The sequence below is a fragment of the Pocillopora damicornis genome, chromosome 2, assembly GCF_964200805.1.
Source record: "Pocillopora damicornis chromosome 2, jaPocDami1.2, whole genome shotgun sequence".
In the NCBI taxonomy this organism is placed as follows: Eukaryota; Metazoa; Cnidaria; class Anthozoa; order Scleractinia; family Pocilloporidae; genus Pocillopora; species Pocillopora damicornis.
This window is the reverse complement of record NC_142671.1, coordinates 32,542,733-32,568,230: the sequence shown is the minus strand read 5'-3', so window position 1 is coordinate 32,568,230 and position 25,498 is coordinate 32,542,733. Positions and strand designations below refer to the sequence as shown.

Sequence of the window (25,498 nt, the reverse complement as noted above, 5' to 3'; positions counted from 1 at the left end):
CCTAGAACTTTAAGCAGATGGCGTAATACACAAAACGATCGCAATACAATTACATCATGTAACAACTCAAGTTCGAGATAAAGACAAATACCATTGGAAACATAGTGTTCTTAACAATATCAAATAATCGGCAAATCGAGGCACTTTTATTTAAAAGAGCATTAAAGAAACGTCTAAACAACCCAAACTGGATAATGATGGACGGAGAAAATCTTACTATGATCCCCTCGCTTCTGTAGAGAGAAAATCAACAACAATGAGGACAACAAGGACAAAAACAGCAAAAAAACATTAAATGCTTATTTAAATGATCTCTGTATTCTTCTTATTAGGATTTGCATTATATTAATTCTTTAACCTGCTGTAACTATTTAATCACTTTTTTTTTTATATGCCTAATCTTTGTAGTCACTTGTCTGGCAACCAAATAGAAAATCTACCACCTGGAGTCTTCACTAACAACAAGTTGACTCGCCTGTAGGTAGAACATTTGTAGGTTCATATTTGATACTATTAATACTATTTTATTCCAAACTTTGAAATTTGTGTTTTGTAAAACACTTATTGTTATATTTTGCAAGCAGCTAATGTTGATTCCATCCCACTCATAATAGGACACGAGTTAAACTGTGAATATCTAAATTCAATTTATTCAGAACATATTTTTACCCAGTCCAGGGTAGTAACATCAAGAATCGCGCCTCCAAAGTTATCACTGCCATTACTTTAAAAATTGTCGAGGAGTACATGATTTATCTATTAACTTTAAATCACGATTCTAAACTTCACCAGAGATCATTTCTCGATTGTTCCTTATCTCATTACATTCATCTAATTTTCTGTTTTGCTTTTCTTTAACCTAAGCGGTTAAAAAAGAAAAGGTAGATATCGACTTTTTGCCGTACATTTTTAATACACACCGATGGGAAACGTAGTTTTCCGATGGAATAGGCAAAGTTATATTCTTAACACCCTCCAGCGGAAGTAAGATAAGATTGACGCGAAAGAGTACCGGAAGTCAGATGAAAATCATAGAGGGCAGAAATGTTGTCTGATGTTATCCACCGATATCTATTTGTCGAATGGAATCCGATGGGATCCATGGGAATCCAACGGAGTCCATCCATGTCCATCGGAATTACTGGTCTTGTGGTAAACCTTACCTCAGACAAGTGCAGCATATACGAAATATGCCTCGTTCTTAGAGCCTTGAAGCGAAACATGAAGTATGGTCCATTCTTTAAGCCATGAAGTAAAACAGTTCATTTAAAGCGCGAATAACGGAAAATAAACCTTGCTTTTTTACTTAAAACACAATTAAATGAAGTACGTGGGAAATGCCTCGTTTTTTAAGACAAAAAGCGAAACAGCTCGTATCAAGTGCGAAGGACTAACAGCAAGTTTCGGCGCTTTACGTAGGCATATTTCTTTGATTTCCGCCAAAATAGATGCCAGGTCTTTCGTAGTCCACTAAAGTTTGAGACATCGTAAAAGGTACCAGGTCGCTGATTTTGACTCCTAAAAGGTACGACACAAGCGTCCTCACCGATTTCCGATCGCCTCTCCCCCGCCCCGTCATCAGCTAAAAACAAAAAATGTGATTTGCACCCCAGTGGAAAAAAAAAAAGAAAAAGTGATTTGCCCTAGTCCCCCCTCCCCTCACAAATCTTATTCCAAAATAAGTTTTGCTTCCCTCGGTCCTAAAGAGGATTTATGCAAATATGAGAGTGGCATAGCAGGTGGCGTAATACACAAAACGATCGCAATGCTACATCGTGTAACAACTCAAGTTCGAGATAAAGACAAATACCATTGGAAACATAGTGTTCTTAACAATATCAAGTAATCGGCAAATAGAGGCACTTGTATTTCAAAGAGCAGTAAAGAAACGTCTAAACAACCCAAACTGGATAATGATGGACGGAGAAAATCTTACTATGATCCCCTCGCTTCTGTAGAGAGAAAATCAACAACAATGAGGACAACAAAGACAAAAACAGCAAAAAAACATTAAATGCTTATTTAAATGATCTCTGTATTCTTCTTATTAGGATTTGCATTATATTAATTCTTTAACCTGCTGTAACTATTTAATCACTTTTTTTTTATATGCCTAATCTTTGTAGTCACTTGTCTGGCAACCAAATAGAAAATCTACCACCTGGAGTCTTCACTAACATCACCGAGTTGACTGACCTGTAAGTAGCACATTTGTAGCTTCATATTTGATACTATCGATACTATTTTATTTCAAACTTTAAAAATTGTGTTTTGTACAACAATTATTGTTATATTTTGTAAGCAACTAATGTTGATTCCATCCCACCTATAATAAAACACGCGTTAAACTGTGAAGATCCAAATTCAAATTATTCAGAACATATTTTTACCCAGTCCAGGGTAGTAACAACAAGAATAACAATTCCAAAGTTATCACTTCCATTACTTTTTATGTTGTCGAGTAGGACATGATTTATCTATTATCTTTAAATCACGTTTCTAAACTTCACCAGAGATCATATCTCGATTGTTCCTTATCTCGTTACATTTACCTAATTTTCTGTTTTGTTTTTCTTTGACCTAAGTTTAAAAGAAAAAAAAAAGGTAGATATCGACTTTTTGACGTACATTTCCAATATACACCCATGGGTAACGCCTTAACACCTTCCAAGGGAGGTAAGATACGTTTGACGCGAAAAAGGTACCGGAAGTCAGGTGAAAATCAGAGACGGCACATAATGTCCGATGGTATCCTCCGATACCTATTTGTCGAATGGAATCCGATGGGGTCTATGGGAATCCAACGGTGTCCATCCACGTCCACCGAAATTTCTGGTCTCGTGGCTAACCTAACCTCAGACAAGTGTAATATAAACGAAATACGCCACTTTCTTAAAGCCATAGAGCGAAACAGCTCTTTCCAAGCGCGAATGACTTGAATTTATACCTTGTTTTTGAGGCCTGTTAAGCAAAACAGCGCTTTACGTCAACAAATGCAGTATGCATGAAATATGGCCCGTTTTTTAAGCCATGAAGCTAAACAGCTCATTTAATGCCTCAATCTTAAAGCCCTAAAGCAAAACAGCCCATTTAAAGCTCGGAAGACTTGATATATATTGTGTTCTTCCAGCCATTTAGACAGAACGGTACATAACGCAGAAAAATTGGATGCACCTTACGTAAAATATGCCTCGTTCATAAAGTCATGAAGCAAAACGACTCATTTTGTCTCCACTACACAACAAATAACACAGTAGTGTACACCAAATAAGTTTATTTAGGGAAGCCTGCCGAGAACCAACCCGAGGCATATATAGCCCGGGGAATGCATACATACATATCTTCGCAACTGATATACCATATACAATCCTGATATACATTCAATTCCTTAGACATTAAAAAAAAAGGTATACATTACTAACATGCAAACTTCACCAAGTCTGGATTAACAGAGATGGGCAACCGCTTACAAGGACATAACTACGGTTATACAGAGGCCAGAAAAAACCTGCCAGAAAAAACCCCTTTGGGGAAAAACATGACAGGAAATCTGGGTAGGAACCATGGCCCAAACTCAGAGCAGTTGGCAGCCCATCCTACGAGGCTTAACAGCTAAAGAAAATATGTTTTCAAACTAAAATAAATTTGTCATCAGCCAGAGGTGAACGGTTGGTTCTGAGGCCTAGATGGACATCACGTGCTATACTTTCCCTTATATACCACTGCATCATTACCCATGATGCTCGGGCCTAAGGCCCAGGCCTTGTCGTATCTCGTGCCGACAAAATATCTATTTCTGCCTTATTCGCAGACTCATTCGTTAGAAATACCATATTTTGTCTCCACTACACAACAAATAACACAGTAGTGTACACCAAATAAGTTTATTTAGGGAAGCCTGCCGAGAACCAACCCGAGGCATATATAGACTGACAAAGAATTGGGCAAGACGCACGAGGCTAGGTGATATAATACCACCAAAAACACGAAAACGCCTTCAGAGCCCAAAAAAACGCGATACCTCGAGTCATTGTTCAAAATTATCGTCCACGTATGTGTCTTTGGCTTGTACCGATTTCCAAAAACCATGTCGTTGGAAAACTCTGTCGTTTACTCCATTACTTGCTATCGTAATGGCTTCCCCAGATCTTAGAGAATGCAAACGCAACTTGGACGGTTCAACTCCGAGACTTTGCAGGTCCCAGAGAAAAGCCCCTCTAATTGTAGAGTAACTAATGGGCTTATCAGGGGCAACAAGCTTGCAAGAGCCCTTCCCTTTAGAAATAGGCTTGAAATAAATTCTTTGGAATCAGGGTGTGTCTAAAACATAACTAAACACCTCTTAAGCAACTCAACGGGGCATACAGAACTAGACAATTATAACATAACGACTTCGTCGCCTTTCCGGAGCTGGACTTTCTTGCTTTTCAAAACCTTAATAATCATGAAGCCTTTTTTTAAGGGAAATATCACTTCTTATTCTAGACACATCGTTAAACCATAACAGTCCCATCAGTCCCATTTGCTTTGGAAGAGAGCACAGTCGTCTTCGGTCGATCTTTCAGCCCCTCAAGCAAGTTGTCAAGCGGTCCGTCCCGGAATGCCCTAAATCCCGAATGAAAAATATCTAAACGAGAGATAAAATAAGGCAAAGTGAGGAGTACAATCCAACAAGAAATAACTAAAGAAATAGTCAAATAAAAATAGAATAACCGGGAAAAATCAAACTCCAACAGAGAATACATAGATAAATGGAATCTACAAAGTGGACCACAAATGGGTCCTTTTAATTTCAAACAATGCTGAATAAATTCGTGACACAAACTCGTGTCATAACGCAATACGCAATATTGACGAGCAATTCTATGATTTAATTCACTTCAAGCCTGCGTAAGTGCCAAACAACCCATAAGCTAAGTACAAAGGACTTAGAGCAATTACGCTGGGATTGACTGAAACAAAATCACATTTGCACCCAGAAGAGAAAACTTCCGCGGTGAATACAAAAGCCTGCCGGGCTAATTACAACGATCACAGTCTTTACTGAACTTCGTACAGAAGCCTACGTCTACAAATGGGTCCCTTTAATTTCAAACAATGCTGAATAAATTCGTGACACAAACTCGTGTCATAACGCAATACGCAATATTGACGAGCAATTCTATGATTTAAGTCACTTCAAGCCTGAGTAAGTGCCAAACAACCCATAAGCTAAGTACAAAGGACTTAGAGCAATTACGCTGGGATTGACTGAAACAAAATCACATTTGCACCCAGAAGAGAAAACTTCTGCGGTGAATACAAAAGCCTGCCGGGCTAATTACAACGATCACAGTCTTTACTGAACTTTGTACAGAAGCCTACGCCTACAAATGGGTCCCTTTAATTTCAAACAATGCTGAATAAATTCTTGACACAAACTCGTGTCATAACGCAATACGCAATATTGACGAGGAATTCTATGATTTAAGTCACTTCAAGCCTGAGTAAATGCCAAACAACCCATAAGCTAAGTAAAAAGGACTTAGAGCAGTTACGCTGAAACAAAATCACATTTGCACCCAGAAGAGAAAACTTCCGCGGTGAATACAAAAAGCCCGCCGGGCTAATTACAATGATCACAGTCTATACTGAACTTCGTACAGAAGCCTACGCAAGCACAGGGAGATCTGGGGCGGCGAAATCAATTCGAAGGGCTATAGCATCAAAGTCCAGGGGTCTGGAACCGAAAAGCGAGTTTCGGGCTTTCCCGCTGATAAAGAGACCTGGGAACTTGGGTAAAAAACACCCAGTCAATTACGAAACTGTTCCGTTGCACACCGTCTCTACAAAAAAAAGTCCATAAGCAAGAGGACTTCCACAAGGGGAGGATAACCGCTCCTCTCGCCTTACACAATTCCATGTGCTTTACCACTCTAATTAATAGGCACACTGGAGGACAAATCCAATCATTATCGTGCCCCCAATCTTGGGAGAAGGCATCTACTACTACACAGCCGGTCTGAAAAAATCTCAGAGTTAAATCTTGGTACCTTAGCGTTATAGGGACAAACAAATCTGTCAACGGTGTGGGACCCCCAAAATAGGTTAATTCTTTGAAAGATAGCTTCGTTAATGGTATAGTCATCATAATCGGTTAAATTGCTTATTGCATCAGCCTCAGCGTTAGGCTCCCAAGGGATCTACTTAACCTCAAGTGATATGTGAAACTCAAGACATATTTGGATAACTAGGAGGGCCAATTGGTGCATGTCAGCTACCCTACTACTGTTTTGAAGAATAGATTCGACGTTCTGGTTATCGGAATACCAAATAACCTTAACACCAGAAAGATGACTCGCGAAAGCTTCCAAGGCGAGGCAAACAGCTTTGAGTTCTCTCCATGTAGAACTATAGGCACGCACTACAGGAGACCAGTTCTGATAAAATACTAAATTTGATTCTTTTACGAAAGCACCACAAGCCGAATTGGGGGCATCTGAAAAGGTGACCCTGACCGGAAGGGACTGGACCGACGAACAAACCTTGCTATTGAAGAATACCAAGTTGTTCTTCCAGAAACTGATTTCTGAAAGAGAGTCGTTTGAGAGAAAAACCTCGCTTTCCCGAGAGCGCGCCGAATTCACGACCAAGAAAAGAAATCTAGTCATAATACGGGCGAAGGAACCCACACAGGGAGAGAGGGAAATTATTCGACCTGTTACAATGGCGACTTCCTTCACGTGCACTTTCAGGGAGGTTGACAGGACAGTAGCTCAACAAGGCCAGCGTTTAACTTTTCAATACGTTCGTCGGTTGCTTGTATAGTCCCATCAATAGTGTCGAGAATCACACCCAACCAGGTGATAACTAGGAGAGGCTCCCAAAGGGACTTTTCCTCATTAGGAACAAATCCAGACTTGAGCAAATCTGAATGGACGACTAAACTGTTAACTTTAGCAGAAACAAAATCTGTTCCCCCTCCTAAACCATCGTCGAGGAAATGAGCTATCGGGATGCCCTGGCTCCTCCACGATTTCTGTAATGGCTTAAAAATCGATGTGAAAACATACGGGGCTGAAGAAAACCCGAAAGGAAGCACAGAGGCTCTATGAGCTCTGAAAATTTTCAGAACTGAAAATATCTTGAAACCCCGTTCCCAAAATCCCAAGAAAAAGCGAGAAATTTTCTGTGGTCTGGGAAAATTTCAATATGGTGATAACCAGACTAAGGTCAAATTTAAACAAGTAATAATTACGATCAAAACAACTGCCTAACGCCACCCAGATCTTCACATTTGAACTTCTGTTCGTATATTAACTGGTTGACATGTCGAAGATTCAAAACGAGCCTTTGCTTTCCCGAACTACGGGTAGAAACTGAAAGTGGGTTAATGATATCGGGCTTACAAGCAAGTTAAGCAATTAGGTCCAAGCGAAGTAAATCGCTGACAGCTTGCGAAACAAAAATCACTATTCTCACGAGCAGAAGTATTGTCTCTCTAAACAAAAGGTGTTTGAAGTTGGAGGAAGGGAATTTTGTAACCCTGCATAATAACATTTAGGACAAATTGCGAAACTTCCAAAGTACGTCAAAAATCCAGAAATTTTCTAAGCCCTCCACGCACAGAAGAATAGGTCAAATCAACTGCAAGAGAGCCTGAATCCGAAGGAATCTTACAAGAAAGAATCAGCACAAGCGGCAACGCTAGGATCCGAGTCAATGGCACTGCCTAGTTCCGATTGCGAAGGCAAACCACTAGCTTCGATATTAACAAAGGAAAGAACTACACCTGAGTTGTGGCGCTTCTCTAGTCACTTTGTTTTTCTTAAGAGACTCGTTGAATTTGAGGCGCTTGGTCTCCTTCATATGACTTTCCGCCGATTCTTCGTTCGACCGTTTGATCTGAGAAACGGTCTGCTCCAAGAGGCCACTAAATTTGTCATCAGCCAGAGGTGAACGGTTGGTTCTGAGGCCTAGATGGACATCACGTGCTATACTTTCCCTTATATACCACTGCATCATTACCCATGATGCTCGGGCCTAAGGCCCAGGCCTTGTCGTATCTCGTGCCGACAAAATATCTATTTCTGCCTTATTCGCAGACTCATTCGTTAGAAATACCATATTTCAAGGGCGGATCACGTGAAGCATATCGTGTTCTTCGACCCATTAAGCGAGACCACGTTTTGCACCGGCATGTGCAGTATGCGTGAAATATGCCTTTTTCGCCAGACCGTGAAACGAGATTGGTAGATATTGAATTCCATAGAAGTAAAATCTGCTCTATTATCTTCTATTCGAGGTTAACGAAGGTGGCATAATGTCAGTCACAACAGATGACTCTCTCAAATTATGTCGGCATTTTCCTGCATTCCTTTTATTTTTATGACAATCGATATGTCGAGTAGTTCGGAAATTGAAAAGTTGCCATCGAGTTACTCTTCCGAGTCAGCTGAGTGGAAGGTATTGCATGAAAAAAAAATGGCAAACGTTCATTTTCTTCATTTGGTTAATTTCACAGAATTCTGTCCGTTTTACATACGCTACTACTTTGTTTCAAGTGTGGGAATTTGTCAAAATCGGATTCCGGGTATTGGCCTTTTTAACCTATCGTGATGGCGTCCCTTTTTGTCCTGGCTTTGTCTCGCTTATTTATCTTCTCTGGATGTTTCATGATAAGAAATTAACCCCTTTATAGCTACATTCCTGGACCAAAGTACCAATGCGTTTGACAAGAGAGATGAGTTGAAATAGGGTTTGGTTGTGAAGCGTCTTTAGCCGTCTTTCAGCCAAGGTTCAGTCAAGTAACCATTTAATCAGGAATTTTTTTCGGTTCATCGAATTCTCGATAGTGTCAAATCATCACTACCCTATATCACTCAAGGGGATCATTTCTTACTGTCCAGAAGCCCAGCGCGTTCGAGGTTGCCTTCATCTATCTTTTTCTGAAAAGACTTTTTATTTCCGTGCAGATCAGTTTTGCACACTGGAGTAAACTAGTAAGTTAAAGGGAAGGATAGACTTCAAAAATTCAGAATACTCATAAAAAGCATTGAAAAAATTGTTGTAAGGTACATCCTGAAAATGTTTCTCATTAGAGCCCGATGATCTCAAAGGGTAAAGATCAGAAATCAGATTCCAATAATTCTGAAAACGATCGCCGGATACACCAAAAAATGTAAGCCAGCGCCCTGAGTTAGATTTGACTTCAAAAGTTGTAGAAATTAATCACAGCGATGCATGAACATTGGGAAAACGCTAAGAAAAGAAAAGCCCAGGTTAATAAAATTGCCCTACGGAAATGTAATGTGCGTTCTCAGTTTTTTTTGTTGTTGTTGTTTTTTTTTAGCCAAAGTTGTTAGGTTATTTTGGGAAACTAATGAAGCTGAATAGAAAGAGATCAGAGATTTCTATAACGTACTGTATAGGAATTATAATTATGTATCCTTTAGAACTTTTAATAATGAAAAGCCGATTGAGGTAGCCACCTTTTCTCTCACACTTATGCATTCGTTTTAGTCGTTAGTGATGTGATGTGCGTTTTCTTTGCAGAGACCCATTTTTTAGCTTTTAGCACAAAAACCGCATTGAATTGCGGTGTGCGGTGTGCGGTGTAAAATAATCCTATCCTTGAAAAAAAAAAAGCTTGGCTTAAACAGAGTTAGTAATCACCTCTCCTAACTCTGGTTTATACTTTTGTGGTAATTCCATAGTCGAGTAGAACACGATCGCAAATTGACACGTTTAGCGTGCTCTACTAGCTCCACGAATAAATTAGTAAACTGAAACGCTTCTTTTGATGTTTTCTTCACGGACGACGAGATGGTGAGGTGCTACACGCCAGGAACTAAAGGTTTCCAGGAATTGGATAGCGGAAAATAAGGCCTTCTTGTGTCAGTTTTACAAATAAAGTTTGACTCGCCATGTTTTTGTGAGCAGTGGGATCAGATAGCCGCTCGCATTAATACGAAATGTAGAGGAAAGAGGAGGACTCTTATTCACAGACTTAAGGAAACTAGTTTGTTTTCAAAACACTGAGACGGCACAGTTAGTCCATCATTTCAAATAGGAAAAAAGTATAGGTCGGTTAATTGAACAGATTTTAGCCATTGTTTAACAAAACCGCGTTCTAAATTATTTTGATTTTGGCTGTTCTTAGCATATGAACATTGCTAGTTATTAAGAGAATAAAAAAGGCATAAAACGCAGACTAGAAAATAAAAAATAAGGCATTTACAAATAGGTTAGGTGAAGACAGTCAAAGGAATCTATAACGCCTAAAGTTTGGCAAATAGATTGTCAGTTAATAAAAGATGACACTACTGTTGCACCATAAAGACTGTCGTACTTGTCGTAATGCCTCGGAGACTAGCACAACAGACAAACACGGTAAGAACACAGTTTACCCTCAGCGAAGTAGCCATTTGCTTTGAGTTACACAGGTTTGTTTCAATTATTTTAAAGAGCTTGTGCATGCTTGCTGCCTTTAAAAGTTCATGCGTGATTTCAAGAGCAGAGGACTTTGCTCGTTCGGCCCGTGTTTTAAAAGCTGTTTTAAGAAAATTGTTCATTTATCTTTGCCTGAATGTAGCGAAGCGTAATGAAACAAAAGATAAATGGTTTCTTGAATTCCCAAGCACGAGTGCATTTGTCGGCAGTGTGTTTAAGTGCCGGCGTGAGATTATGGGAAAGAAGTGTGATATGTAAACTAGCAAGTATATATTCGCTGAACAGTAAACAAGTTTCATTGTGGATTTTTACAAGCGGACAGTTAAATTCTTAGCTCGTTCTTCCTATCTCGTCCATATGGCGCGCGGCCGTCGTGGTCGCCCTGCTTCAGTTCGTTCTCATGTTTCGAGAGTCAACCCGGACATTGAAGTCCCTGTTGTCCGGCCGTCCAGGTCAAGAGAACTTCGAAGTTCAGGCCGTCGTAGTTCTCGCTCACATGTTGCAGCTTCAAGCGGTTCTGGTCGTAGTGCTTCGCCTTCGCGAAGGAGTGTCCGCGAGCGTTCGCACCGTAGAAGTCGCTCGGCTTCTCGCAGCCCTGAGCCCCCAACGTGGGCAAAGAAAATCTTAAAGGCCTTGGAGACGAGAACGCAAGAGGTCAAGGTTGTCAGGGAACAGCTCGACTCATTAAAACGCAAGTCTGTGGAGGAGGAGCCCGAGTTCAAATATAAGAGTAACAAGAAACAGTTCAAGTTCAACTCTGACGTCAAGGATAAGTTCAAACAGGTTTTAGAGAGGGCTGGGGCGGATGACGCCATCACTAAGATTGCCAACGAAGGTATGTCACTTCTTGATAACAGAAATAAGCTTATTTCTATTGCTGACCGGGATGGCTGGGACGTGGTAGAATATTTTGAGGCGGACCCCCTCACTAAAAATGACGAAGAGGAAAAGAAACTTCGTGTCGCGCGCAAGGAAGCAGAGAGGTCTCGGGAGAAACGAAATCGAGAGTATTTGCTTTGAGAATTGTGTTTCCTTAGCTTTGCTGTAGAACGTTTTGTTCATCCTAATTATTTGTTTTTGTTCTATCTGAGCCTCTTTGGCCTAGGTGTGGGCCTTTGCTCTTTGCAAGTCGGTGGACTTGGAACTGTACTAGTACGCACGAGTTGTGCAGCTGAAGCAAGCCGAGAGGGCACTGCCGACACAGTAGTGTGTTCGTTTTTAGAGTCAAGTGGACTCCTCTATCCTTTGTGTGGATTTGCTTACCAGTTGACGCCGAGTGGGCCAAGCCTCCTTGTGCTGGAGTGTGTGCTGGTGCTGTGTTTACTTGCCATGTGGGCAGTTTCTCGTTGCAGACGATGTGTTTCTTGCGCGTTTAGTGTTCTGTAGCGATTGGATGTTGTTCCTGTCTTTAAAATGCCATGTTTGGACATTGTTGAGTTTCACTTTAGGCTTGTCGCCTTACCAACGGAGCAACGCGGAGATTCAGAGGCTTGTAGAACTGTTAAAGACTGTCATACTTAATGACTGTGCCGTTTCAACCGTGGCTTCGTATGCAGTGGCAGCCAATCGATGGATTGACTGGTGCAAGTGTTACTCGTTTCCTCCTTTACAGTCTAACCCAACCGCCTTGCCGCAGGTGGATATGCTTAACAATTTTTGGACAGTACCCTTATGGTATCCAAGCGATTAGCTGTCTATTATACTGTAAATGTGTTTTGCTTAATGGACATTGCCTTATATTGTATCCTTATATGCTTTTGCCACTGATTGTGAATTGTCTGCTTATCCCGCACCGCATTTCCGGTTGTCAGTTTTTTGGGTGCGGGGAATTCAAGAATTGTTCATTTATCTTTGCCTGAATGTAGCGAAGCGTAATGAAACAAAAGATAAATGGTTTCTTGAATTCCCAAGCACGAGTGCATTTGTCGGCAGTGTGTTTTAAGTGCCGGCGTGAGATTATGGGAAAGAAGTGTGATATGTAAACTAGCAAGTATATATTCGCTGAACAGTAAACAAGTTTCATTGTGGATTTTTACAAGCGGACAGTTAAATTTTGTTTTTCTTTATTGTTTGGGTGGAATCCTGTAGTCCATCTCCTCGTAACGATTTTTGGTTGTGCTTTCCTGATGATTGACAGTCATTATAAGTGGTTTTGTTTATTCAATTTACTTTGGCCGCATCGAACATGTAGAGTTTGTTTAATTTTTTGGTGTCTAAACAGTGTAAACAGTTGTTTTTGTCTTGTGATTAGTTCGTTAGTTCAATAAATGGGCTAAGAATTGTCTGCTTATCCCGCACCACATTTCTGGTTGTCAGTTTTTTGGGTGCGGGGAATTCAAGAATGAGGAATTCGAAAATGAAGGAAAAATCTCAAACACTGTTTTAAATGATGGTCAATAAGTCGAAATATTCCTTCATGTTTGGCGAATTAGTTGCATTGGATATTGAGTATCGTATATCGGCCGGGCGTATCAGTGAGCTAAAAAGCCTTAAAGCTTAGGACGTACTTCTTGTACAAATCGAAAGCAACTTTAACTTTCAGAGGCATGTTATGAAATTGGCGCGGTCTCCTTGCTATATTGTGCAAAGTTGCAAGCAGTTATTTATTGACCACCTTCTAAAAAAGCTGACGACACGAGCATTGAAGCGAGCATCGAAAGAGTTCATTTATTAAATAAAGAAACTTTGATTGTTTCCGATATCAACATCGACTTCAGTGAGAAACTAGGCTATGGTTAACATCGCCTTGCGAAAGGACTTCGTAATTTGCATTCCAAACAGCTTGTGGATTTCATTACACGCCCCGTGAATGGCGCTGAATGTGATCCGTGTAACTATCGTCCAATTTCAGTGTTACCGGTTTTGTCGAGAGTCATTGAGCGCCATGTGCACATCTTATGCACTTTTCTCTGCGATAATAACTTGATTTTTTTAGGGCAGTCTGGTTTTCGCAAAAACCTCATAACTGAAACTGCCCTCATCAGGATAATCGATGACATATTTAATTTGGACAAGGACAGGGTCTCTGGAGTGGTGCTTATTGACTACTGCAAAGCATTTTATATGGTTGACTATGAACTATTACTGAAGAAACTGGAGGCACATGGCATGGTGAATACGGAGCTTAAATGGTGTCGGTCTTATTTGACCGGAAGGAAGCAAGTAGTTCACCTGAGTGGAAAGGAGTCAAGTGGGGCGCCGATGAAACATGGAATTCCTCAGGGAAGTATTTTAGGCCCACTATTCTTCATACTATTCATCAACGATCTACCACTGCATGTCAGTTCACAAGAAGACCTCTATGATGATGGTACCCTTGCAGCATCTGCTCACTTTAATAATTTACTTGAACTTGAACTTTCCCTAAATATCTCCGCAAATGAGATACGTCACTGGGCTGACTCAAATAAACTCCCAATCAACGAGTCAAAGGCTAAAGTCTTAACGATCACCAGAAAGTACCTGGCGTCTAACATCAATAATGCACTTGTTGTCCACTCCAACTAGTTGTCCGCAACACGCAAACTGCGTTCGTTTCCTACACGCAATTGCAAGTCTGACTGTGAGATGCGTGTAATTTACACGAAATATGGCAATTACAATTCATTAAATGTTTTAACTGAGACAATTAGAGAGAAAATTGTTTGTAACATTTTTGACGAGCATCAGCCAGTAATATAACTGCACTTTGTTGCATTTCTTATTAATGAATATGCGAGTGTAAAGGTGGCTGGTACCAGTTTCCTCACAGGGGAGTTGGTCACTCTCATGCGTCACGCGCGAGAGAAACGCGCGAAGGAAGCGCGAGATTTAAAAGGCGAAAAATTCACAACAAATATGGCGGCGCGAGGCTTTCTACGGTCTACGCATTTTTGTCTTATTTTGTAAGAAGTTTGCCCACCAGAGTGTATTTGATGTATTCAACGGCCACTGCGTATGCAGGAGACAGAAACGAAAATAAAGAAGGCGACTCTCGGCGACATAAAGGCTGCTTCGCATCGAAACGAAAAATCCAATCGATACGAAATCTCGTGACAGCAAAAAAAGAGAGAACTCAAGTGAAAGAAAATCTGCCAGAAGAAGAGAAAGACTGCGAACCTCCAAGGAAAATAAAACGATGTCACAACAGGTAAGTTGTGTTACATCGCTGTTGCATTTTGGCTGGTTCGACTGAGATTTGTTACGTTTTCTTCTTTCCCTTTCTTCTTTTTATTCTTGATAATCAAATACTCGAAATCAAATAGCTAAGCAAAAATTTTTATCATTACAGCACACTAAATATGAGGTTGATATTTGTGGTACAAGACTGATTGAACTTCCAGTTCTTCGAAATGAGTTGAAATCTTGCTCAAGCTGCAAAAGAGGTAAGTTCCCGTAGGAGCCTTCAGAAATATTTTTCTCAAAAAGAAAAAAAAAAGACACACAAAACAAAATAAGTCGGTAAAAATAATAGATCTTTTTATAAATCTCATATGAGTATATTAAAATGTTTGTCTCTGGTATTGTTATGTAAGGTGGGTAAAATAATTTTTAGGTAAAATAAAATATTTTAAAATATTACTAGTATTGTTTAACACAGTGCAGGAAACTTTTTTTAGCTATTGAGTATGGGCATTTAGACAGGCTCAAATATGACTTTTCTTGCTGGTCAAATTTCAGAGTACAATATCTAACCTCCTGTCATCTTGAACTTCCACTTTCTTAAATTGTTTGCTTTCCTCAAACTATTTGCTTCTATGCATAAATAAATGACTTTGATCACTAGGCCATTTATTGCACCCACAGGTCCATTATCCCTTACAAACATTATGGAAGAAAAACAAAGTGCTCTCAGTAGTATCTTCAGCATTAAATGCAGCTTCTGTAGTCACGTAAATGAAGTAAAATCCTCTGCTGAACACAGAGCTGGAAGCCGTGGTCCTCTTGTTAACGATATCAACACAAGGGCAGTATTGGGATCCCTCCATGCTGGCATGGGGAATACCCACCTATTTACTCTCTAGAATGTACCAACAACGAATATTAACCTGTTTAAAAGAAGGGAAAGAGAAGTTGGAAATGCCCTAGAGAAGGTTGCTACAGACAGCTGTAAATTTAAATTAAATTTAGAAAAACAAAAAAATTGGCGAGAAATCTTCTGGTCTGTCTGCAGACCATCGCCCTGGAGTAGCTGTCTCCTATGATATGGGTTGGCAAAAAAGGGGAAGGGGACACAACTCTGCAACTGGTCATGGGGCTGCCATGTGTCTCGCTGCTGGAAAAGTTGTGAGTTATTCCACAAGATGCAAGATGTGTCGAGTATGTAGCCATAACAAATTAACTGGGAAAGAAAAAAAGCATGATTGTTGAAATAATGACTATGGTCATCAAAATTAATGGAAAGAGAAGTTGCCTGTGAACTGTGGAGAAAAGCTCCTCAATCTGGAGTCAAATTTTCTATTTATGTAGGGGATGATGACTCAACAACCCTTGCAGACATAAAGAACAAAGTCCCTTATGGTGTTGAGAAATGGTCCGATGTTGGTCATGCCAAGAAATCCCTCAATACCAGATTATACAATCTTAAGAGACTGCTTCAAAGGATTGAATTGCTCAATTCTCAGTTCAAAGGTTATAAATTACATCACTGAGTGCTTCAGTTTTTGTGTCAGCCAAATGTGGGATATCCTTAATCTTTAAAGCAAGGTCTCAAAAACATTATTCCCCATGCCTTTGGGGAGCATACTTGTTGTAATGTTTCATGGTGTGGTTTCAAGCAAAATCCTGTTGCCTACAAACATACAGACTTGCCAAATGGCAAAGATCTCTTTGGAGATTCCCTAAAAATAGCCTTAAGTGACATTCTGGACCAATATTCTACTGACATTGTAGTGAACAAACTGACCCCACGTGCTAATTCACAGAGAAATGAAAGTCTTAATAGCACCATTTGTTCTTAGAACTCCAAAACTCATTTTTATGGAGGCAGTGAAAGTAATGATTTTTGAGTAGCATGTGGGGTGGCACAAACCAATATTGGATACAACTACATTGGAAAAACATTAGAGATTCTTAATATTGAGCTTGGTTCTGTCTATGAAAGAGATGCTGAAGCAATGGACAAGAAGGTTTTTTATGACAAACAAAAAAAAGAAAAAAAGAAATTCAAGAGAAGGCGTAACCAGTTATCTTAACAAAAAACCTCGCAAACACTCAGGAGGGAAGTCAGTGAAGGGGTCACCTATGAGTCTTCAGCAGGTCTAAATTTGGACCCAACAAATCATCAAACAGTATCAAAAAATGTATTTGAAATACCTACAGAAATATCACTCACTGAGCTAAAAGGATAAATGAAGAAATAACACCACCCTACACTATAAGGCCAAAGATTGTGCACTTACAATATGATTCAAAACAGAAATATCAATTCGTTATCTTTGACACATAAACGACTTGCACAGGGAAGCTAGCTGAGATGTGCAAACTGTCTGCTGTAAGTGGAAATGGGAAACATGAATTCTCCATTTACATTCTCCCAAAAGCAACATAAGTTACAGTGCCTACCTTGTCAATGGCATGACCATAAAGACCATAAAAGGAGTAAGGACATTGTGCCAAGGAAACATTCCTGTCGAAAGTATAACCATAGAGGAAGCACTTGGTGACTTCCTGACTCTTATAACTAAAGTCAAGTCTTCTGAGCGACATGAAAATCAAATAACTGTTTTAATTGGTCATAATTGGGCAACGTTCGATGTCCCTACTCTCCTAATAAATAGTGAGGAAAACTTCAAGGATGGCATTACTGACATGAATGTCTACTTTGCGGATAGTCTACATCTGATTAAAAAACTGATTAAAAACAAACATAAAGCACTTGAGCTCGATTCTAGTGGATACTGCAAACCAAACCAAAGCAACTTTTATAACCATTTGTTCAAGGAACAATTTGACGCCCATGATGCTTTAGAAAATGCCAGGGCGCTGAGAAAAATTCTTTTTGGATCGTCATTAAGCCTCTCCAGGAAAAACATCGTTGAGAATTCCAGTATCATCAGTGCTCCCCACGCAGTGGCAAACATGCTCTACCTAGATCAACGCCACGAACTTCTTCTAACATTCAGTGACAACTTGTTCAACGTAACCGACACCGGACCAATTAAAAGATCAATGGCACAAAACATCGCTGACAGTGATCTCTCTTACGATGACCTTCGCAAACTGTTCACAAGGTTTGGTAGAAGAGGACAAGCGACTAAATACAGGAATGGCTCCGACCTGTGATTGGATGATAAAAATAGTAAAAGTTCATAAGTTATATCTTAACTCCTTGCACGTGAGTATTGTTAACCGCGTGTACCGAAGCGGAACAATGAAATATCGATGCGAAAACACCGACGTGTCAAACAAGAAATGGCTACTTACATAACGAAGATAAGGCAGAGTCTATCTTCTTCAGCTAGGTCGTATTCCGGCGATAAAAAAGTCATCCGCTGCCAATTTCCGCTGACAAAACTAATTTAGACTGTCTAGGCGGACGACCAGAGACTGGAGCCATTCCTGCATTTCACCGCTGACAGGAATGGCTCCAACTCATGCGTATATTAATTTTTTGGTTCTGGCTAAATAATTTATATACAGATAAAAAGTGAAAGAGCTATTTATTAGTTTCTTCTTATGTTGAAGTCTACAGTGCTTGCAAATGAAGCCCTCTTTTATTTCTACAGGGCCATGTAGTTTCTAAGTTTTAAAATAATGCAGCAAGTGCATACCATGTTTGAAAGATCACGCAAGGTTGCGTGACGCTGCCATCGATGTTTTTAATTTACAGTATGCTCTACTGGAAAAGTATGGTTTGCCCGCAATCGAGGGAATTTTTTTCGCGGAAACGGATTTTCTAGGTAATTGTTCACATGAAGGACAAACCATTCATCGGATTCTTGATCTATTTTTGCACAACACCCAAAGGAAGAAAGTCGCGGATTAATTTTGTTTGGTAATTTCTAACAACTCCACTAGACCTAAAAAAGGAAAAACAAAAAAAAAAAAAGTGTCTTACCAGTTAAACCAGTGGCAGTAGCCCTCGCACTGAATCATATCGAAGTACCTTGACTGTTTGCAGTGATAGCACAACCAATCTTCGAACAGTTTTTGGCTATAACAAGAAAGAGTAAAATGATTTTATAAAACATGTTCCAAAATTAATGAAGGCTGTTCATCACATGACATAGTATTGGAACGAGTATATCTCATTAGTTATCGTATCACACTACTGTTTTAGACAAGGTATTTATACCACTTAAATTTAAGAAAGAATGAGTGGACCATAAACTACATTTTCTGTACGAGCCATCCTAACCTAATTTGCCAACTGCTTTCCAGGCATCATCTGTAAAAAACCTCTTCAATTTTTCAAATTTTAAAATTTTCAGCTAAAACCACGGCTCCCAAAAAATATTTCTCATCTTGCCTAATAAATTTTCAAAAGAAATTTTCAAATTTTCACAACTTTGCCTATTCCTGCTCGTAGGTCCAGGTAAGCCCTTATGGTCACTGGTCATAGCTGCTAACAATGGTTTATAACGATACGCGTTTAGTGTTACCTCGTAAAACTCCCCGAAGAAGTTACGAGAGTTAGACGAAACGCGTCAGAGAATAAAGAAGTTTTACAACTACTGTTCGTACAGCACTGCTCACCACTTTAGTTTTAAATTTTTAAAATTTTTGTTTTAAAAATTACTAAAAATTTATTGAAAAAAAAATAATAAACGTTTGAGTCGGAGCTATTCCTGTCAGCGGTGAAATACAGGAATGGCTCCAGTCTCTGGTCGTCCGCCTGAACTGACCAAATGAGTTTTGTCAGCGGAGATTGTTAGCCGATGACTTTTTCATCGCTGGAATATCGCTGAACGACCTCGCTGAATAAGAAAGGCTGCCTTCGCTTCGCTACGTAAGTAATCATTTCTTTTTTTACAGATCGGTGTTTTCACTCGCATTGATATTTCATTGTTCCGCTTTGAGACACGCGGTTAACAATACTCACGAGCAAAAAGTTAAGATATAACTTATTAACTTTTACTATTTTTATCATCCAATTACAGGTCGGAGCCATTCCTGTATTTAGTCGCTTGTTAGAAGAGGACTAGCCGCCATATTGTCTAAGCCACCAACAACTTCATCGGCGAAGACAACACGAGTCACACCGACGAAGAGGATATTGGCCGCCATCGTTAGACACTTCGAAGAAATCAGCAACGAAGAATAAGGAGAGATGCCCGAAAAATCTCAGGCATAATGTTTTACCTAATAGAAGACTCACAATCTCTAAACGAACATTCCGATCGAAGCGCCAACCAACGCGTGTTTTCCATTTCAAACTTTCGCTCGTTGTTTTTCAGTAAAAATATGGCTAATATAGTCAGAAGCTGGAAGTATATCTTTCAAGGTGGGCTCGAAAGGCTGTCTTTAACGACTGCTGAATGACTTTCTGAGCAGTAAACGTTTCTGAACATCAGATCGGATGCAGTAGGAGCTCGCGCGATCACACGCAATTGTCAGCGGTAGCCGTAACAGATCATGAACAACTGTCGATATAATGGCATCCGGATTTTTAAATGCGCGAGAACGTGCGTGGGAATTGCTAGACTCACGAAAGCTTTTGCATGAAAAAAATGTCCGGTGACCCCTTCTTTTTAATGTTCCAATATAATAATAACATTGGAAGGAATCATCAGAAAAAAATTAGGAAATTCTACGGAAAGACATTTGCGATGCGTGAAAATTGCCTTTTTCTAAATTCTCAAAAATTCCGCTCCATATAATTTTTTTAAAGTCTTTGTGCATTTTCCGTTTCAAGCGCCAAAAGCGGTCACTAAGAAAAATCACGGGGTCGCCGAGTGAGTTTTCAAATTATTTGAGCCACAAGCTAAAATAGGCGTCTGAAGCTGAATAATCCTATGAAAGTGTTGCCATGGAAACTGCTGGTGACGAAATAACACCTATTTTTGGATAACCAATGGTTATATACTTCAATCCTGTAAAAGTGTTCAACTGGCCTTGGTTAGTTTTTTTGTTATATTCTTTCAAAGCAACAGACCATCAAAAAGATGAAAACTGGTACCAGCCATCTTAACTTGCACTGCTTCCGCTTTTCTTCAAACAGTTTCTTCCGATTGCCACGAGTTCACTTGAAGTTTTGAATTTAATGATTGTTCGGAAGCGATTACGAAAATCTCCTTAAAAAGCAGGCACGTTTAATCGGTTAAAAGACGGTAAAACTGAAAAAAAATGCGACTAAAACTGAAAAACACACACGCGAGAAATCGTACGCGTAACTTGCGTACGAACTGGTAAAATTTAAATGTCTCAGCGCGCGCGCGCTAACCGCACGACACGCCATTCCCGTACTATCTTCTTAGCATTTTCCCCCTCCCAACACTGGGAGGTAGTCCTAGTGTGTTCCTAAATAAGGAATTAAAAATTGATTCCAAGTGGAATCAGTTTATTAATTCGTCTCACGACAGTTTTGACGCCACACGCAACTTTAGCAACACGGGTGTGGCCATCACGTCCAGGATACACTTCGGCAATTCGTTCTAACGGCCAACGTCCTCTTGGAGTATAGGGCTGAATCACAAGAACTACATCTCCAACTTTTAGGTCTCGGAATTCTGAAGTCCACTTCGGTCGGCTGTTAAGGGCAGGAATACATTCCTTGAGCCATCTCCTCCACAGTCGTGAAATAATGCCCCGGAGCTTTCGCCATCGTTGACGCGGAGGCAAAGGAGTGGTTTCAACGGAGTGAGGCACGAACTGTCCCCCCATTTGGCCCTGCAAAAAATGGTTAGGGGTCAGTGGAACATCTTCTCGTGGATCTGAACTCTGATAAGTCAACGGACGGGAAATTAAGAAGGGATTCTACCCCAGCGAACACAATGATCAGCTCCTCATCGTTTACATGTTTACACCAGTTTCTTCCGATTGCCACGAGTTCACTTGAAGTTTTGAATTTAATGATCATAGAATGGAGTTTTTGAAGTAAAAGCAAATCAAAATTGTAAAGTGCTCCCCCCATCACAATTATTAATTAAATCGCACAGTATTGTGAGTCGCCAGGCTTCCCGTTTCATTGGTATGCGCCACTTGCAGTTACTCAGTATACTTTTAATATCAGACTAAGCGTGCCAAACCACAATTCTCTAAATGTACTAAGTGTTTAAATATCTTTTCAAAGTTTGCAATCGAAAAACTCTGACAGACATTTCCAGGACAGAAAAAGATCAGCCATACAAGGAGGAAAACAGAATCCTCTCGCCTCTCCAATGGGAAAACAACGAGAAAACTATATCTATAACAACAACATAAACAGCACAGCAAGACGTTGAATGATAACCTAAATTATCGCTCTATTTTTCTATTTGGCGTCGTTGAGTACTTAACATGTGGTAGTCATCTAATCTTTAATAAATTTCAAAATTAAGTCGCGGAAGCCTGAATGGTAAGCTTTTAAAAATTGTACCTAGTTTTGGATAACCTTGACCGATCTCTAATTCGTAGAAAAATAAACGTTTTAGTCGCTCATCGATACAATTAAAAATAATTTTTTTGATTGCTTAAATACCCAACCTCAATGAATTTATGCTACATTCTATTTCTGTGGGACTTGTGAGACATCCAGCCAGAGGTGTCAACACTAGCAATACCGAATTGGCCGAATTGCAAAAAAATGAAATCACAATTCCAGGTTTATGCGTAGAGAATGTTTTCATTTCTATTTCTGTTGAAACACCTTTCTGTTGAGAGACTTTTTGCACATTCCCAAGTCTTCCTCTTTTTGTCGTTTGGTTTCCGAGTCCAAGTTATAATTTGAGTTTGACTTCGAGTTAAACTTTTAACGCTAAAAAGAAAATAATAATAATGATAAAAAATTACCAATGGGCCTACGTGGAATTGAAGAAATAGTTATTTCTTCATGACAAGGGTGTCAAAAAACCTCTGACGTTGAAAACTTGCCTCTCGCCATTTAAAAAATTTGTATGCAAATTTCTTTAAGTTGAAAAGGGACCTTGTTATTAAGAGAGGAAGAGAAAAAAAACCAGGTCAGGGATAATTTGAGAATGACAGTGTTGGACATAAAGAAACCGTAGCACTCTTTTAACTTTACTATTTAAGTGTAGATCTTTACAACAATAACCAGGTTTGATGGCTTGAAGAACTTAACAAATTTAAGGGCAGGGAGTACTATTTGGGTCAACGTACTAAAAATGCTTTTCAGTAGGAAAATTCACTGCATAATAGTTAATTAGAGCTACAAATCGCACAATGTGGTATGTCGCCGGATTTCCCGTTTCAGTGGTATGCAGTTACTTCCATTTTTTCAGTACTCGAAATTAAGAATGCCAGACTATAATTCTATAAATGTACGTGTACAAAGAGTCCAAATATCTCCCGAAGTTTGAATAAAACACCCAGGTAGATATTTTCAGCACAGAAAGACATCGGCCATATAAGGCGGGAAAATAAAATCCCCTCGCTTCTCCTGAGGGAAAAGCGACAACCAACCAATAATCACAACAAGAGTAAAAACAATCGAACATCACACACACTACTTCAGGGATCTCTACTTAATTCAGAACCTCGACACAAATTATTAACTATAGAAAAATAAAAATTAAAAAAAAAACATAAAATTTAAAAAAGGAAAGAGAAAGAAAACATTTTCACACAACCATAAAACCAAACGAACTTAATATTGAAGAGCTGATGTATCGAGCAAAGGAATGGAGTTGCATTACTGCAGCAAGAGTTTAAACGTGTGATGTTAGAATTATCATTATATTAGTTTTAAAATTGTTTTGAGGTAGCCTAAACAGTGAGCATTTTAAAAATCACCTAGGTTTTTACAACCTCTTCTAACTCGCAGTCAAATATATAAGCGGTTTAGTTTCTCGTCGGATACGCTATAAGAATTATTTTACGCTAAACCTCAATGGTATTTTGCTACATTTTTATTATATGGGATTTGGAAGACAACCAACTGGAGAAGATACCACCTGGAGTCTACAATAGCAATACTGAGTTGGCCGAATTATAAAAAAATCAAAGCATAAGTTCATGTTTGATACTTAAAGAATGTATTCGTCTCTATTCGTGTTCAAACACCACTTGCACATAATTTTGTCAATCACCGAATGTGAGTGAAATTGTACTCACACCGGTTGTCGTCAGTCTTGAGGCTAATTTATTTCCGGAATAAGGTTAAGGTTGCCGTATTTTTTGTTTAAGATGTAATTATTTATCAAATCTTGAGAAACCAGTTTCCTGAGAAAACACTTATTTTGTAGGTCGCTAGGCAGAAACAAGATTAAGAAGTTGCCTGGTGATTTATTTACTCCATTAGTGAAGCTACAGTATCTGTAAGTCAGGAAGCTCATTTTTATATCGATCTACCTTAACTTGAAAGGATATTAACTTTTGCTTTAGATACTTCCACGCAAGTAACAAAAGGAAAAACTTGCACTTCGCGCCCGACTCGCGCTTGCCTCCGTTCGCTTGAAAACCCAAAAAATCACGCCAGTTCTGAAGGCTAAATGCTGACCTAGATATCGCTTTATTTTTATTGTTGGTATTTGGATTGCATCCAGAACCTAGAGCCTGATTATTTCCGAGGGTAAAGATCAGAATTCAGATTCCGATGAATTTGAAAACGATCGATACACCAAAGAATGTAAGCCAACACCTTGAGTAGGATTTGATTGATTGCGTGAACGTTGTCCAAACGCTAAAGAAAAACCAAAGCCCATGTAGGTGAAATTGCCCTATGGAACTGTGATCTGCGTTCTCAGTTTTCGTTTTACCCGCCAAAGTCGCCAGGTTATTTTGGAAGCTAATGAAGCAAAAAAGTGAGAGATCAGAGATGTCTTTAACGTACTGTATAGCAACGATACGTATCCTTTAGAACTTTAATTTATGGAAAGCCGATAAGTGTAGCCATCTTGCATTTGTGTGAGAACTTATTCTACCTTGTCTCTAAATAAGCCCTCTTAGTGGTTTGATTCTTTTTCTCTAGGGAGACCGATTTAATTTTATCCTTAAAAAAAACAGCTCGGTTTAAATAGAGTTAGTAGTACCCTCTTTTAACTCTGGCTTATACCCTTCTTTTAATTCCATATTCGAGTAGAATGCGATCGCAAGTTTACACGTTTAGCGTGCTTTACAAGCTCCATGACTAAATAATTAGTTTAAAATGCATGCAGTTAAAAGGATACACGCGCGCAACACGCAAACTGCGTGTCACTACACGCATTTGCAAGTGTGAGTGTAAAATGCGTGTAAATTACACGAAATCAGTCAACTACAACTCATTAAATGTGTTTACTGAGACGATTGGATCTACATTTATCCGTAAATACTTAACGAGTATCAGCGGGTTACTGGACTTTGTTGGGTTTCTTAATTCTTAGTTGCTGAAACCTTTGTTTCTATTACGGAATCGTAACAGCTAACACGTGCTTGCGTAGAGAGGATCATGACGTTTACTGCTGTTTCCGTCGCTGCCGAAACAGCGTAACCGGATCACTTTTCTACATGTTTCCGCCAGTATTCAGTTGAAAGCAATATGTGTTTCCGGTGACGTAATATCTTGACGTCAGCGGAAACAAACGAAAACTTCTCCGAAACCCTTTGTTGCATGTTTCCATCGCGCATCTACACTCATGTAACATTTACTTGGAATGGGCTTTGGAAAAATTTCTTTAATACAAGGACACATTGCTCTGTTGTCTTTTGCCTGGGAAAGCTTTTCTTCCGCCCATTTTCTTTTCGGCGTATATAATCATGTTTTGTACCCGACCTAAGCAGTACAAAATATAGTAGAGAGACTTGAAATATTAGCTTGCACCACTTCCGCTTTTTATCAGACAGTTTTTTTTCCTATTGCGACGAGTTCACATTTTTCCAGAACCCTCCACTAACGCCAACACTAGACACATCCACTTGAAGTAGTATAGGCAACTGAGGACTGAAATGACACAAAACAGGGCCTGAGCGATAAGCTTCTTGGACTCAACAAAAGCTTTGCGATGTGAGT

General features: G+C 39.5%; 2 protein-coding genes and 2 pseudogenes across 7 annotated transcripts in view; 3 read left to right on the top strand and 1 right to left on the bottom strand.

Moving 5' to 3' along the window:
- The window catches only part of LOC149050895 (G protein-coupled receptor GRL101-like), a 227,358-nt pseudogene that overhangs the window by 113,038 nt on the left and 88,822 nt on the right, over positions 1–25,498 (top strand). The window lies entirely within an intron of this gene.
- LOC149050902 (uncharacterized) overlaps positions 1–25,498 on the bottom strand; it is a 182,267-nt gene that overhangs the window by 133,283 nt on the left and 23,486 nt on the right. The gene's annotated exons all lie outside the window — the stretch shown is intronic.
- LOC149050906 (uncharacterized) lies at positions 14,549–16,604 on the top strand (annotated as a pseudogene).
- LOC149050905 (uncharacterized) lies at positions 16,355–17,846 on the top strand. Its single transcript, XM_089197951.1, has one exon. It carries the CDS (start codon positions 16,987–16,989, stop codon positions 17,692–17,694), a length of 708 nt encoding a protein of 235 aa, XP_089054077.1. The 5' UTR covers positions 16,355–16,986; the 3' UTR covers positions 17,695–17,846.

Bases quoted from the DNA above. Each gene is read 5' to 3' on its own strand.
- LOC149050905 (XM_089197951.1), top strand. From the start codon at position 16,987: ATGACCATAAAGACCATAAAAGGAGTAAGGACATTGTGCCAAGGAAAC.